The sequence below is a fragment of the Stigmatopora nigra genome, chromosome 19 (genome assembly GCF_051989575.1).
Source record: "Stigmatopora nigra isolate UIUO_SnigA chromosome 19, RoL_Snig_1.1, whole genome shotgun sequence".
Lineage (NCBI taxonomy): Eukaryota > Metazoa > Chordata > Actinopteri > Syngnathiformes > Syngnathidae > Stigmatopora > Stigmatopora nigra.
This window is the reverse complement of record NC_135526.1, coordinates 4,278,581-4,292,598: the sequence shown is the minus strand read 5'-3', so window position 1 is coordinate 4,292,598 and position 14,018 is coordinate 4,278,581. Positions and strand designations below refer to the sequence as shown.

General features: G+C 38.9%; 1 protein-coding gene across 6 annotated transcripts; it reads left to right on the top strand.

The window, feature by feature from the left end:
• The first annotated feature begins 840 nt into the window (after positions 1 to 840).
• LOC144212191 (pleckstrin homology-like domain family B member 2) lies at positions 841 to 13,774 on the top strand. 6 transcript variants are annotated; one of them, XM_077739850.1, is made up of 18 exons: positions 843 to 1,194; positions 2,178 to 2,282; positions 2,706 to 3,008; positions 3,093 to 3,667; positions 3,737 to 4,015; positions 6,406 to 6,540; positions 7,762 to 7,899; positions 8,218 to 8,361; positions 9,109 to 9,219; positions 9,302 to 9,391; positions 10,107 to 10,244; positions 10,455 to 10,554; positions 11,331 to 11,538; positions 11,610 to 11,700; positions 11,780 to 11,926; positions 12,402 to 12,621; positions 12,716 to 12,801; positions 12,909 to 13,774. In XM_077739850.1, exons 2-18 carry the CDS (start codon positions 2,237 to 2,239, stop codon positions 13,047 to 13,049), a joined length of 2,952 nt encoding a protein of 983 aa, XP_077595976.1. In that variant the 5' UTR covers positions 843 to 1,194; positions 2,178 to 2,236; the 3' UTR covers positions 13,050 to 13,774. The 6 variants fall into 6 exon arrangements, with proteins under 6 accessions (XP_077595973.1, XP_077595976.1, XP_077595972.1 ...); XM_077739846.1 differs by adding an exon at positions 1,768 to 1,805 and having other exon boundaries at positions 844 to 1,194; positions 2,706 to 3,667; XM_077739847.1 differs by having other exon boundaries at positions 841 to 1,194; positions 2,706 to 3,667; positions 11,616 to 11,700.
• Positions 13,775 to 14,018: the final 244 nt, after the last annotated feature.

The following is a 14,018-nucleotide window of genomic DNA, read 5'->3' as shown; positions in this document are numbered from 1 at the left end:
GTAATTATGATGAAAAATACAACAAAACAATAGATGAGGAACAATGTGTGCTTTTCATTGGAAGAAGGCTCAAGCATGAATTCACACGTCAGATAAAAAGGCTTAATGACAATTTAAATTTTACTTCTGGGAAACCTGTCAGGAAGTGTCTGGTGAAAATACCATCATGTCTACTTATGGGGTCAATGACCTAGACAAGGACAAGAGGGCCTTGAAACCTTTGGAACATGCAGCTGGTTGCTTGAGTATTTTGAAAACCCACCAAAAATTTGACTTGAAATAACATAGACAAAAAAATTAAAATCTACTGATTTTAATAAACACAAAAGCAATCTAAATCCTGCAATTTCATATCATGTCTTCTGTATATTGGCATCTCCAAAATGAACCCCCAACACATGTCGGAGGGAAGTCACAAATAAATGTGCATATGAGAAGTTACGGCCAAGATTCAAGGACCGCGTCTGGAAGCAATCATCTTGTCCGGGCTCTTTTTCGAAGCCCCCCCTCCTCACCATGATGTCATTGAAGCAATAGGTCTGGAAGAATTGGGGGATTTTTCTTCTACAAGTTTTTCCCAAATACTCTTTTTTTTCCTTTGCAGTTTCTCCATTGTATCAACCTTTCCTATTGGAAGTACTTTAAAAGAGATAAAAATCACACTTCTTTTTTCTTTTTTTTACGTCTTGCGTGAGAAGCAAAGTACATTTGAAGTTTTGGCTCTCCAAATGGGGGAGTGAAGTTTTCTTCTCTTAGCCAGCCAGCCAAGACTGTTCCTTGCCTTCACACAGCTTGGGAAAAACAACAATCCGACATATTTTGATCCCCAAATGCGTAGTCTTACTTGGTCTCATTTTACCAACCAGTGAGAATTTCTTCCTAAGCATAAAACTACCTCCTCTTTGCATATTTTTGCTACTACAGTATTATTTAGTGCGACCCCCTTTACTTTTCTTCCTTGTAATAACATGAAGTACCTTAGAGGGCAGCAGCAATGCCAGATGCTGCAAAGTAACGTCTAGGCTTCAACTCTCCTCCTATCCCCCTCCCATCTCAGGGGAGGTGGGAAGGGTCTCTCTCCTATCTGATCCTTTGTCACAGTAGGACTTTGGGCTTTTACTCTGCTGCAGCCTCCTTGTAAAGACCCGAGGGTTTCACCTCCATCCAACAGAGACGGCAACTATGTCAACTAAGGTGAGGAGTGTTACTTTTTTCAATGGAATGAAATCTCACATATGTAATGACACAAATATGCATGACAGGATTTTAAGGGAGTAAACTGTGTATAATTCCTTATAAAGGAATGTTGCTGCTATTTTAATAGTAGTGGGAGTGATATTTTTTATCTTTGTGAAAATGTGCTTAAATTCTAATGCACAAGATTTACACTTTCTAAATTGCATTGAATCGGGTGATAAACTTAAAAGATAAAAGTATGTATGGTATGTATAAACAGGTAAATGTTTACTATTCTTCTGAGTAATTGCTCACTTCATTTAACTACAATGACATTTTAAGGAAAGTCAGAATTTAAAACCCAAAAAACTGAACAGACAGTAATGTTTTCATCACTTTATAAAACAAATACCCTCCATTTAAGGATTAAGCTTTATGCAAAAAAAAAAAAAACCCTTTTTTTTTTCCCACACGTTAAATAAAATGGACTTAATTGTGTTTACATCTGCTTGTGCGTTAAGTCTACTTGTAGTCTGGGTGATGCCGTAAAATCTCTCACTCCTGACATGAGGCCCACCTCTTTTTTTTCAGTGAGGGGTCCTAAGAATGAACTCATGCTGATTGATTGTGTGAGTGTGTAAAAGGATACCCTACTTCCTGTAGGCCCACTCTCCAGACAGCAGGACCACAAAGTCTCACATCAACCTCTCTCCTCTTAATACTTATGCGTGTGCGCCTGTGGACTCTTGACACAGTTCAGTTTGGCTGTAAAATACCCTATACTGAGCACATATATTATACAAAAATCAGACCTTTTCTTCTCTTAAATTTGCATTGAAAAGTATATGGAACAATAAATATGTGATGATGCTCTTTCTCTAATATCTAAAGAAATCATATTCATGTTCCTACTGGTTGTTAATTCATTTCATGACACTATAAATTTTCTAACTAAATTCTTCTTAGTGTGTAGGCTCACTCATGTTTTTATTCATTGGCAGCAAAACACAACTGACTCCTGACTCCCACTGAATCAAAAGGACAGAGGTCAGACAGCAAGATGCTTCCTCAAAGGGCGGCTGTGGGCACGCTACGTTACAACTCAGGTAAGACTTTAACCAACAGTTGAACTTGCTAAATAAAGTGACATTTCCTCTCAGTAGTACAGTTAAGTTCATCTTTCCTTGGTTGAAAAATTCAAGGGGAAAAAAACCATAGAGACACCAAGTCCCTATTTGTACATTGTGGCCAGGTGTCCCAGTAATTTTGCCCCTTAATAAGTGCTGATAGGTGTTCTTACCATTTTTAAAAGCATGATGTGCGCTGGCGTCTTCCATTTTTAGGAGACACTTGGCAGCCACCAGGGCCAATGTTTGTGTTGGGCTTAGAAATGAATGAGCGCACATTCTTCACTGGTTTTCCCCCTCTTACTCAGCACGTCAGCTTGTTGGATCGGCTTCACTTTGTGACCTGAGCAGTGGAAAAAAGCGTGGGGATTACATGCACTGTTAATTTGCTCCTATCTACAGACTGCGTGAAGATGGAGCCCAACGGCAGCGGGTCGATGGGTGGCCCTTTACTCAGGGCTTCTCGCTCCAAGGCTGAGCTCCAGGAACTGATGGAAACGCTGCAACGCAGGAAGAGCGCTCTAGAAGCCAGTCTGAGGGCAGCTGAGTGCAACCGCAAGTATTTCAACATGCCTTCCTCCGGGGGAGCCCAGTCCAAGCGTCCGCTATCCGTCCTCGGAAACGCCGAACATCAGGCGTCCCCCTCGAGAACCTTCTCTTACATGACCAGCAGCAGCAGCAGCGTGCCGCCATCCCCTCGCCAGGGTGAGCGTCAGTTTAGCCCCAATGGCTTCCTGCGCCAACCCAACCCTCGCCACCAGTCGCAAGACAGTCTGCTCCACCCTACAGATGGAAGTTCTCCCATCTCCTCTTACGGAGAACCTCTACCTCGGTCTCCTAGGGTCAAGAGCGGCACAGCCAGCGTGCCCTCCAGCCCCCGATTGGGCCGGAGAATCTACTCGAATGGAAAAGCCATAAGCGATTCCAGACAGAGAAAATACTCAACGGGTTCTCTCAACAGTCTGGGCATGCACAGCCGTTCGCTACCCCGCCTCCACAATCCTGCAGATCCTCCTATTTTATCGTTGCCGCCTCATCTCCAGAGAGCGGGACGCTCGTCGGCGGCTGCGGCTCGACGCAGTCTTTCGTCCCTGGAACAACCGCCGGATGTGACTGTACCGGCGAGCATGCCCAATACGCCCCGAAGGGCCAGCCTGGCCTCCCTGAGCTCTCTCGGGGTCGACGTAGACGGACCGAGCTTAGACCTGAGCTTTGCAGAGCAAAGGTTATCATTTGGGAAAGGTGGCTTGACTGCCGGACAACGGGTGGGAAGCATCACTTCTTTGAATGGGAAAGAGGAGTTAAGGGATTACCATCAGCACCAAAGAGACGAGAGACTCCGGGAGCAGAAAGTGCACCAATTGGTGAGTTTATTACTGACTTAAGGAGACTGATGAAAACGTTCTAATAGACTGCTGGTGGTTTGTCTTTAGGAGAACCAGCGGCTGGAAACGATCATGAGCCTGTGTACGGGGTTCACACAGGTGGAGCCCGCGGGTTCAGCAGTTTCCGACTTGCAGAAGATCAATAAGGAGTTGGAGAAGCTGCAGGTTTCAGATGACGACTCGGTTTTCACCGACTCTCCCGGCAGCGCGGCTCCAGACGCTGGCTTCGGCAGCGGTCGTCAGCAAAACGCTTACCGAGATCTTCATTCGCCAGCTCTGAGTCTTAACTGCAGCGTCCCCTCGCCGTCAAGCCACCACAGAGTCAAGGTCAGTTTTACCCCTACTACTGCATCAATATTTTTATTTCTTGCTACAGACACCACTCTATTGCTTTTCATACACAGTAATCCCTCAAATATCGCGGTTAATGTGGACCAGACATGGCCGCAATAATTGAAAAATCGGTAGGGTCACCCCTATTAAAACAACTTTTTTTTTCCAGTGCATTTTAAACTGCACTTGCTGTAGTATTTCCTAAAACGTTGAATTGATATAACAATCGCTGGAATAATATCCCGTTAAAAAAAAACGTTTTATAACCTGATCATCACAGTGACATTTATGAAATTGAACAGAAATATGTTTAAAGTCGCAAGTCAGGATTATGATCACAATAATAAACAAAGACCAATTCTACCCCGGCATATCAGCAATATGATTACATCTTTTTTTTAGAGTCAATGTTTTTCATCCTATTTTAACTGACGGAAGAGCAAGCATTGTTCCACGGTGCCTGTAGAAAACCACAGTTCCAACCTTATATTTCTGAGAGAATAATTATCTTTTCTCTAATTTGAGCTAGTAAAAACTCAAAATAGAAGATTGAGACATCATAAATACTGCAACTCAGTCAGGTAACGAATGTTGCCTTATAACGCATCTGAGACTGATAAATAATCAAAGCAATGCCATTTTGTGGTTTCAACATCTGCTAAAATGGGTCAATTTTATGAATGACACACTCTTTCTTCTTGCTGTTTCTTTTCCATTTTCAGTCAAAAAAGATCACATGAGCAGTCCTCATATGGAATGCACTTTATCAGACTGCCCAGAGTGTGTTTATCTTCCTTAGTTTACAGTTTTTCTAATCGTGTTCCCTTCTCCTAAATCACTATATACAGTTTATCTTTATTGGTACATCTAATCAAGCCGTAGAGGTTTCAACAGACATTTTATAGTAAATATTTAGCTCATACTGCCTTTGTGTTGATGTAAAGTGTAGACAAGCTATGTTAATCTCCTGGGAGACTTTCTACAAAGCTAAAGTATTTTAGATGTCTTTCATCAATCGCAGTTGCAGCTACTTGTTCAATAACGATGTTACATGTCTTATGAGCTTTGATAGTACAATTTTCATTGTTTGCTTAGTTGCAGTCTTTGCTGTGCACAAAGTAAATGTATCAAATTGTGCCATTTCAGCGGCCAGGTTAACTTTTCCGTCATAACCTCAATGCTCCAGTTACCGTTTCTGTAAAAGTCAAGCCTTTTTCCACTCTAAAATACTAAGAACGCGGCTGTGCGTCTGGTTTTAATGAAGAAGACCTAGTTTTGCTTCAGAACTCAACCATTCAACTCCAAAAGAAAGGGGGCGGGGGTCCTAGGGGGACAGGAAATGACTCTATCCCACTGAGAATTATTACATGTGTGCATGTTTAAATGGAAGAATTCTAGTTTATACACATGGCTAAGCCGTTTTTCCAGATGTTTAAAACTTTGGATTGGAAAAAAAGAGAGAGTGGGGCTATATTGATTACACATAAACACAGCTTTTAAGTTAGATATGGAAATAATCGACACTCAAATCCAGGAAATGATGCATGGACTGCATCATTTATTATAAATTATTCATGAGAAAACAAATTTTGCCTTTAAGGGCATTATTTTTTTTAAAACATTAATGGAGCAAGGAAATGGTGACCATGTAAAAAGATGTTTAACACATGTTGACAGAATGACAGAATGGCCATACAACCTATAGATTGCATACTAGCCAGCTGCAAAAATCTGCATCTCATTCTGGGTGTGACCTCATCTTCTGTTTGGAGTTTTGTGTGTGTGTGTGTGTGTGTGTGTGTTTAGGGCCAGAAGCAGTTGAGAAAAGAAGACTAAATAGGATCTAATTTCATTATTAAGCCTTTTTCTGTCACTTCTCTGGATGGAGCTGCATCCAAAATGTGGTCTGCTCTCGTTTCAAAGTCTCTTGCTGTAGCATTTACTCCCACTTTTAAGATTCCAATCTGCACTTTACTGGAAGAATTAGCAACAACAAAAATATACGAGTGATACAAAGCGGGAGATTCTAGGCTACATTGGCATGACTGCCAACAAATGCACTGATTTCCAAAGGCCCAAGCCAAGAAGAATCCTGTTGTTGTTGTCATTCATCCAATAGTTACCAAGTTAAAACATCTGCTGCTGTAGTACTCAGAAGTACAGCTTGCCTTTCTGTTTGCATCACACTTAATGCAAGATGTCTGCTCAGTTTTCCACTTTTATCAAAATACCATGTTATGGTGGGGAAATTTCTTATGCAACATAAATAAATATATCAAGTATATGTAACATAAATATACCAGATGCCCAATGTGTGTGTGTGTGTGTGTATATATAACAAGATAGTATCCATTCAAAACCAATCTGCTTTATTTGCTATTTAGGTGTTGGAGAGTGTACAGCTGAAGCAAGAAGTAACACACATTGAAGAGGAAAGGATCCAGGTTGTAAACAACATTGAGGAGCTGGAACAGAAGATTAAAGACCTGGACAACCAGATGGAGGAGTCTGTGAGAGAGGTGATGTAGATACAACTAGGTAGCTCACATTGTTTACTTCAAATCAGTGTCGAAACAATAACTTCTCATTCTGGCATACCAAACACAGCCGATGAGTCAAAACAATGTCAAATGTTGTGTCATTTCAGTACAAGTGTACTAGAAGATACTAGACAAGATATGTTTTATTGCAGAAGATGGATGTTAAAAAAATGCTTTGCTTCATTTGACGCTGTCACAAAAGTATTAATCTTACACAAATTAGAACAGTTAAAAGTTTGTTTTTAAAAGGGTTTAAACTGTTCAAAGGTGCCATAAATTTGATCTCATATAGTTTAGTCATAATATGCAAATGATAAATGGTATATCCACTTGGTAAAGTGGTGGAAATCATACCTGTCAACCTCGAACCATTTGTGATCTTACCAAATTTTGTTTTCGCCCTTACATATATGTATAAATACATGGAAAATCTTACCACTTTACTTTTTTGTAAAAAATCACGAACATTCTTGACTTGTAAACAGACCAGAAACAGCTGATCAAATGAAAGTAAACATAAACAAGGGAACAGGAAACGGAAATCACATGGTGAAAGTGTTACAAAACGAAATGTTTATCATGATCTTTTTTTTTTAGCCAATCAGAGGCGCCGGTACATATATCACTTGGCAGACATGCGTTTCCGGGAAGAAACAATGGCGGATGGTGAAAAATGGCTAGAAAGTGCCTTAATTTATTTTTTTTTCTCAAAATCACCGTTTAGCGTACCATTTTCATGTGTACAGCGTACCAATATAAAAATGGGCTTTCAGTTGTACCAATTACGGCGAGAACGTACCAGTTGACAGGTATGGGAAATTACTTAATTTTTTTCAATACAAATGCAGAGGATGGTCTTGGTTACCATGACGATGTTAAGGCGCAGTTAAGGCTTGATGAAAACAAGCAGCTACTCAATGTTGCTCACATGGTGACTTTTTAAGGCAACTTTTAGCAGCTCTGTAGCAACTTGTTCTTGATGTTTTGTCTTTTTTTGGGGGGGTAGAGAGCAAGAAATATTTCCTGTCTGTGTCCAAACTGCAAATGAACGGTGCTTGCACAAAGCCATCACTTGAGACTTTAAAAAATAGTCACCAACCAAAACCTTTTAACCGGCAGACTACGGCAAAATATAACTCACATATTGTCGTATTAAAATTCTCTTTTATGCGTTCCTTTCTTTAAAACCGTTTCTTGCAGATGGAGGTTGAGTGTGCATTACTTGAAGGGGAACAAGAATCAGAGATGGCGCAGCTGGAGAAAGAAAATGACCTTTTGGCGCAACTTAAAGGAAATATTCACAGTAATGAGAAGATTAACCACACTGAGAAAGCACAGGTAAATGATATACATGCTTTATTGGCTTATAAGTTCAGTGTTAAGTATTATGCTTTATCAATATCATCATGTTGCTAATTTAGATTCAGTACAAAAAAAAAAATTCCAATGAGCCCATGTGCAGAAAACCTTTTTTTCCCCTTTTTGGAGTGAAGTCAATGTCAGTCAGTGATGAATTTAAATAGGTTTACTTTTATATTATATTTGGTGCCTGATCAGGAATTGTTAACAAACTGCATCTGGACCAAAAAATCCAAACATACCCCTAAATTGATTTATTTATTTGGGTATATTCATCAATATTTTGGTCTGTCGTAGGAAGCAGAGGAGCAAGGGAAAAGTTTGGAAGAATTGGAGTTTCAGAAATTGGAAAGAGAGTTTGACCAGGATGAGGAAAAGGAAAATCAGTGTCAGTTACAAAGAGAAATTGCTGACTGTCAGCGCCACACGGTTACACGCAAGGTACAAAATAAGTTTATGCAGAGTAGAGCTTTACTTCTCTTTATTTATGGTTACATTTTATTGAACTCTGTGTGCCGACGTTTAAGTTATGGTTATTATTTAAAAAGGAACATTTATATTGAAAACATAATTCGATAGCTTACAGTCAGTCAGTACCTTCGAGTTTAAATGGATGGATGCAAGTCTTTTACTATCAATGGCAGCCAAAGAGTTAAGTTTTCTGTCTTAAAACAAAACAAAAATACATAAAATTTCAAAAATCACATGGGCCATATTTCTAATTTGACAATTTTTAACTTATTTCAACTTAATTCATTTTTTGGTTTTATTTTTTTTATTCTTTTATTCTGTTTTCATTTAGAATGTATTATTTGATTGCATATTGGTTTTTATATTTGCATTTTGTATTTTTTTTTTTTACATTTTCGAATATTATTTTCCAATACAACCTGTCCGCTTTAAGAAAAAAAAACATAATTTTAGCATGAAAGAGTTAAAGCCATTACAACAGTAGAAATTTTATTTATCTGTTTACTCACAGTTGTACTCGATACATGACAATTTGTTTGGAAACGATACATTGATTTACGCCATAATAACGATAAAGGGGAAAATTGTTTGTATTTTAATTGCAATTCTAGCTACATAAAATGCATCAAATATGCAGTGAATTTGGATCATAAGATCTTCCATGTAAATCAAAACAAGAGTCAATGATTGAAAGTGACACTGTTTTCTTTCTCATAGGAGAGACTTGCCACATTGAAGAAGCAGTCTTCCCAGATGACTTTACAATCCCAGCAGGAAAGAGAAGACTTTGAAAGAGAAAAAAACAATCTGCTCGTCATGCTGCAGAAGGTAAGACACTCAGCCCAAGTGGACCCAACTTGATGAAATGGTTGCCATCACCCAATATGACATTTTGCTCGTCGAACCGCAGGAAAGAGACAAGCTGGCGTCTTTGGACGGAAAGTATGCAGAGCTGTCTGAGAAGCAGAACTTGGCTAACAGCAACGGGGCCATCAAAGAGGTACGCGGCAATTTTTATAAAATGCTTTTGTGGACAAAGATGCTCGACCACACCTTTTAATAAATGACTCAAGTAAAAGTTAACCTAAGTGCACTGAAATTGTGCATTCATCATGAGACAAAAGCCTTGTCTACCTGCACTTAAAGGGCTTATATTGCCTCTTCCGTCAATAAAAAACAAATCTACTTCCACACAAAAAATCTCATTCACACCCAACTGTATTAAGTCAAGTCAAAAGGCTTTATTGTCATTATACACAACTGAGTATAACGAAATTAGTGGTGTTTCTCCACAAGTGCATATCTCTCTATAAAAACATAAATAAGTCATTGAAAATAGTCTGCTAACAAAGTGTTGCAAACATGCTTTGGACATGGAATGGCAAAGATAATATTACCAGTGGCAGAACAAATCTGATTTTGGCTCGGTTGCAATGAGTAGTTGAAGTGGTTCAGAAAATGAATTAATTAATGAATATTTTCCTGGGGCTGTAACGTTTCAACTGTTAACAAAAACAGACCTTTCCAGTTCCAGTTCACCTGACAACCTTTCAATATGCAGAATTTGTAAATCTTCCACTTGGTCAGAGTTTAAAAAAAAAAAAACTTTATTTTGAAGTGCGTTTGCCTGCAGTTGATAGACAAAACCATTAAACAAGTTCTTCATTTTGTCAAATACCCTGCTAAGACTAAGTTTGTATGTATTTTTGTCATAGCACATGCAGTCCACCAAGGAAAGGCGGCAAAGCGGAAAGGAAAACTCCGTCCATCTGAGTGACGACGGAAGTTCTAAGAGGAGCCAGCAGCCGGTCACTCCCTACGGCCGAACTATAGGACGCACCTTGCCACCAAAGGTCATGGAGGTTTATTGCTTATGAACTCTTTTGCATCTGATTGTAAAGGAAATTGCTTCATGATGTTAGGACTTGTAGATTCTATTTGTTATTGGTTATTCATTTCGGAAAGTGTTTAACAAGTGATTCAGCCAATAACAATTCCTATATTTGTACGAATGTCTCGGCGCCTTTTGCATAACCAGCGTTTTTGTTATATCCGCTCCACAGGCCCATCCGCCTTTGTCGCAAAGCTCCAGCTGCGGCAGCGTCATCCCGCAATGTCTCAGCTTCACCCCTCGAGACCTGAGCTCTCGTTGCTTGCCAAAACGTGAGTCATAGTCACACTGGCAAACCCGATAAACAAACAGCCATATGGTCTGCTGTTGTCTCAATGGGAATAATCTTTGTCGCTTTATATAGGGAAAATATGTGCTGAATAACAACAGTTTGTTCAAATTGATAGGATGTCTATTGCCAACGTTGGTACAAAAAAATATGCATACAACTTTAAAATGGTTAAAAAAAAAATATATATATATTTTTTGTATTTTACTTTCACGGCTAAAAACGTTTTTTTATAAAGCCTTGCAGAGCCAATCCGTTTTGGCTGAGGTATAATTATAAATCATATAAAAACACAACCTGGATTGATATGATAAATCAATTAACAATATTAATAAAAGTTTTTCTTTTAATTACTAAAAATAGCCACTTGTGCTTTAATGCATTAAAGGTATTAAGTGTCATTTTTAATAGCTGTCCACTGTAGTGACCAGACTTTACATTTATTTTTATAAAGACATGAATCACTTTTTTTCTTTCAAGAAAATCTAATAATAATAATAACAATACACAAATTTAGGGTATTCCAGTCCTACTGTCTGTAGTTAACTGAGAACTCCTGCAAAGAGTTTAAGGACCGTTGAAAATGAATGAATGAAGTATTAAACAGTTCAAAAACTGAAATACAAATGACACCATCAGTTATAGTTTCATTTTTAAGTGAAAAAATAACAATGAAAGCTGCTGATTTAATCTCAAATGCTTTGATTTTTATCAATGACTCCAAGAAACCTTAACTTTTTTTCCATCTTCTTCTCTCAGCGGGCAACAGGCAAGCACACGTGAATGACGGCATACACGGCCGACAAAGAAAAAGTGACTTTTGCAGTCGGATGCTCTCCGAGCCAAATGTTTTTCTGGATTCCCTGTCGTACCCTGACAACCACCGGGCTTCCGACACAGTCAGCGTGGACAGCTCTGACAGCATGGAGACCAGCTTCTCTGCATGTTCTCCTGATAACATATCCAGGTTGGACATCATAGGTTCTTTGTGATGACAGAGGTAATGTTATCCAAATCAATTGAATTCTCATTTGCCAGCGCCAGTATGGGAAATATGGCCAAGCTTGAAGAGATGGAGCGTTTACTAAGAGAGGCACAGGTGGAAAAGCTCAGACTGCTTGAGCACAGGGTAAGGGGTACTTATATATGGAAGTATAAATGTACTTGATGCAAGTGGCGGTTCTGACAAAAATGCTTATGATGCACAGGAACGTGAGATGGAAATACGCCGGCACGCTTTGGAAGAGGAGCGACGACGGAGGGAGGATCTGGAAAAACGGTTGCAGGAGGAAACCAACAGGAGGCAGAAACTGGTGGAGAGGGAGGTGAAGCTCAGGGAAAAACAACGATCACAGGTATTACATTAGTAATGTAGGCATAAATTACAACAATGTAATCTCAGTTTGGTTTTTAAAGCTCACGATTTGGTTAATTTTTGGTACAAATAAGGCAAAAAAAATAGGCTAATTCCTTTTATTTGTTTAAAAGTGTTCATAATACCTGATAAATTTAATTATCCAAGTTTTTTCCTTAAGATATGTAGTATTACATTTTCTGAAGAAAGTACATACCACTTCTAAGTTGCAGTGACAATGTTTGGGCCACCTGGTGGTGCAGTGGTTCTTTGCCCTGACTCTAGTACTCGCAGCGTAGGATCGATTCCCTCTTGGTGGAGCCAAGATTGGGAGTGAGAATTGTTGCCTGTCTAGATATGTGTGCACTACTAATGAGCAGTCTTGGGTGTAGTCCGCTTTTGCCCCAAATCGGTTAGGATAGGCCATTACACCCTTATTGTGGAGGTACAAACGGGTTGTCTTTTCGCACCCACAGTCCCGACTCCTGACACGTTACTTACCCATGAGGACAGACGACTATGACCTTCACTGTCACATTGAGGCGGCAGGTCACAATCCAGACGCTTGTTTCCATCTGGCCATCACTGACAAAACATGCAGGGGCTTCCTTGTAAAAATGGGAGGAAAAATAAAGACTTGGAAGAAGCGCTGGTTTGTGTTTGACCAAAATCGGAGAACACTCACTTACTATGCAGGTGAGTAGTTCATCCTCCAGTTTGAAGCATGATAAGATAGTGATGATGTCACCTTCAAACTATGGTCTCATAGGAATGATTTTTTTTCCCGCAGATAAACACGAAACCAAAATGAAGGGGGTCATTTACTTTCAGGCGATAGAGGAAGTGTACTATGATCACTTGAAGAATGCACACAAAGTATGATGATTACTATTGCTATACTATTTGTTACCTATTTTTCACTATTTTCAAAATAGTAATTCCTCATTCTCTCTTTTTTTGAATTCTTGCATTCTACATAATAGAGTCCCAACCCCTCGTTGACCTTTAGTGTGAAGACACATGATCGGGTCTACTACATGGTGGCCCCATCCCCTGAAGCCATGCGTATATGGATGGACGTTATTGTGACAGGCGCGGAGGGACACATGCACTTCATGGTGTAACACATCCTCAGAAATCTTTTTAGATGGGGAGACTTTCCCAAGATAAGATTTGCACAATTCTACCTGTGTGTTTGAATGTGTAATACAAAGACTACGTAATTACACAATCTCATCAGCAAGTATATGATAATAGCCAATATCCCAGTCTCGTAATTAAGATATTTTTTATATGTATATATAAATGACAGGTTTTATGTGTCAACATGGTAAGAGAAAAACTCTCACTTTGTTCCACTTTGAAACTTTGCAAAGACAAAATCAAAACAGTCCAGTGTAAATTGTTGACTTCCATTTAAAATCTGGAAGCATTGTATTCTTTACTTAGGAAAAATATGAATTAAATGTTAGTATTTTCACATGCCCTCTAACGGCAGGCAACAGAAGCAAGTGTGACACATTGTGATGATGATGTCATGGTGGGAACATTTATGCTATGCTCACCATTTTAGTATTATTCTTCCACCAGCAGAGGCCCCCAATAAATAATTTACGTATAGTAGTCTTACACCAGCATGAAGTATTGTTTTTTTTTAATGGACCGTTTCCATTTAAGAGCAACTTTATTTTATATAGGAGTTATAATTCACATTTATATATTTTTATATTGCAACATACAATATCGTGTATTGTATTTTCAGAATGTATGGTTTTATTAGTCAAGACTTTTTTCTAAAATAGTTTCTGTAAACAGTTTTTTAAAGAAACAAATAAATACCTTTTATTAAGGATTTGGTAACTGTGGCTTCGTACTTTTGGACCTTAAATCAGGGATTGAATAAGCACTCAGTCTTTACCTAAAATGAAATTAAAGATCTTATGTTTCAGAAATACTGTAAGTTGAGTCTTAGTTGTCTTTATAGGGTGGGTTTAAAAATTAACAACCCTACTTGGAGCAAGAACGTAAAGACGTCTGTATTCTCAAATGATGAATAAGTAGTAAATTGTAACGGTACTTTTTTTGTCATGTCA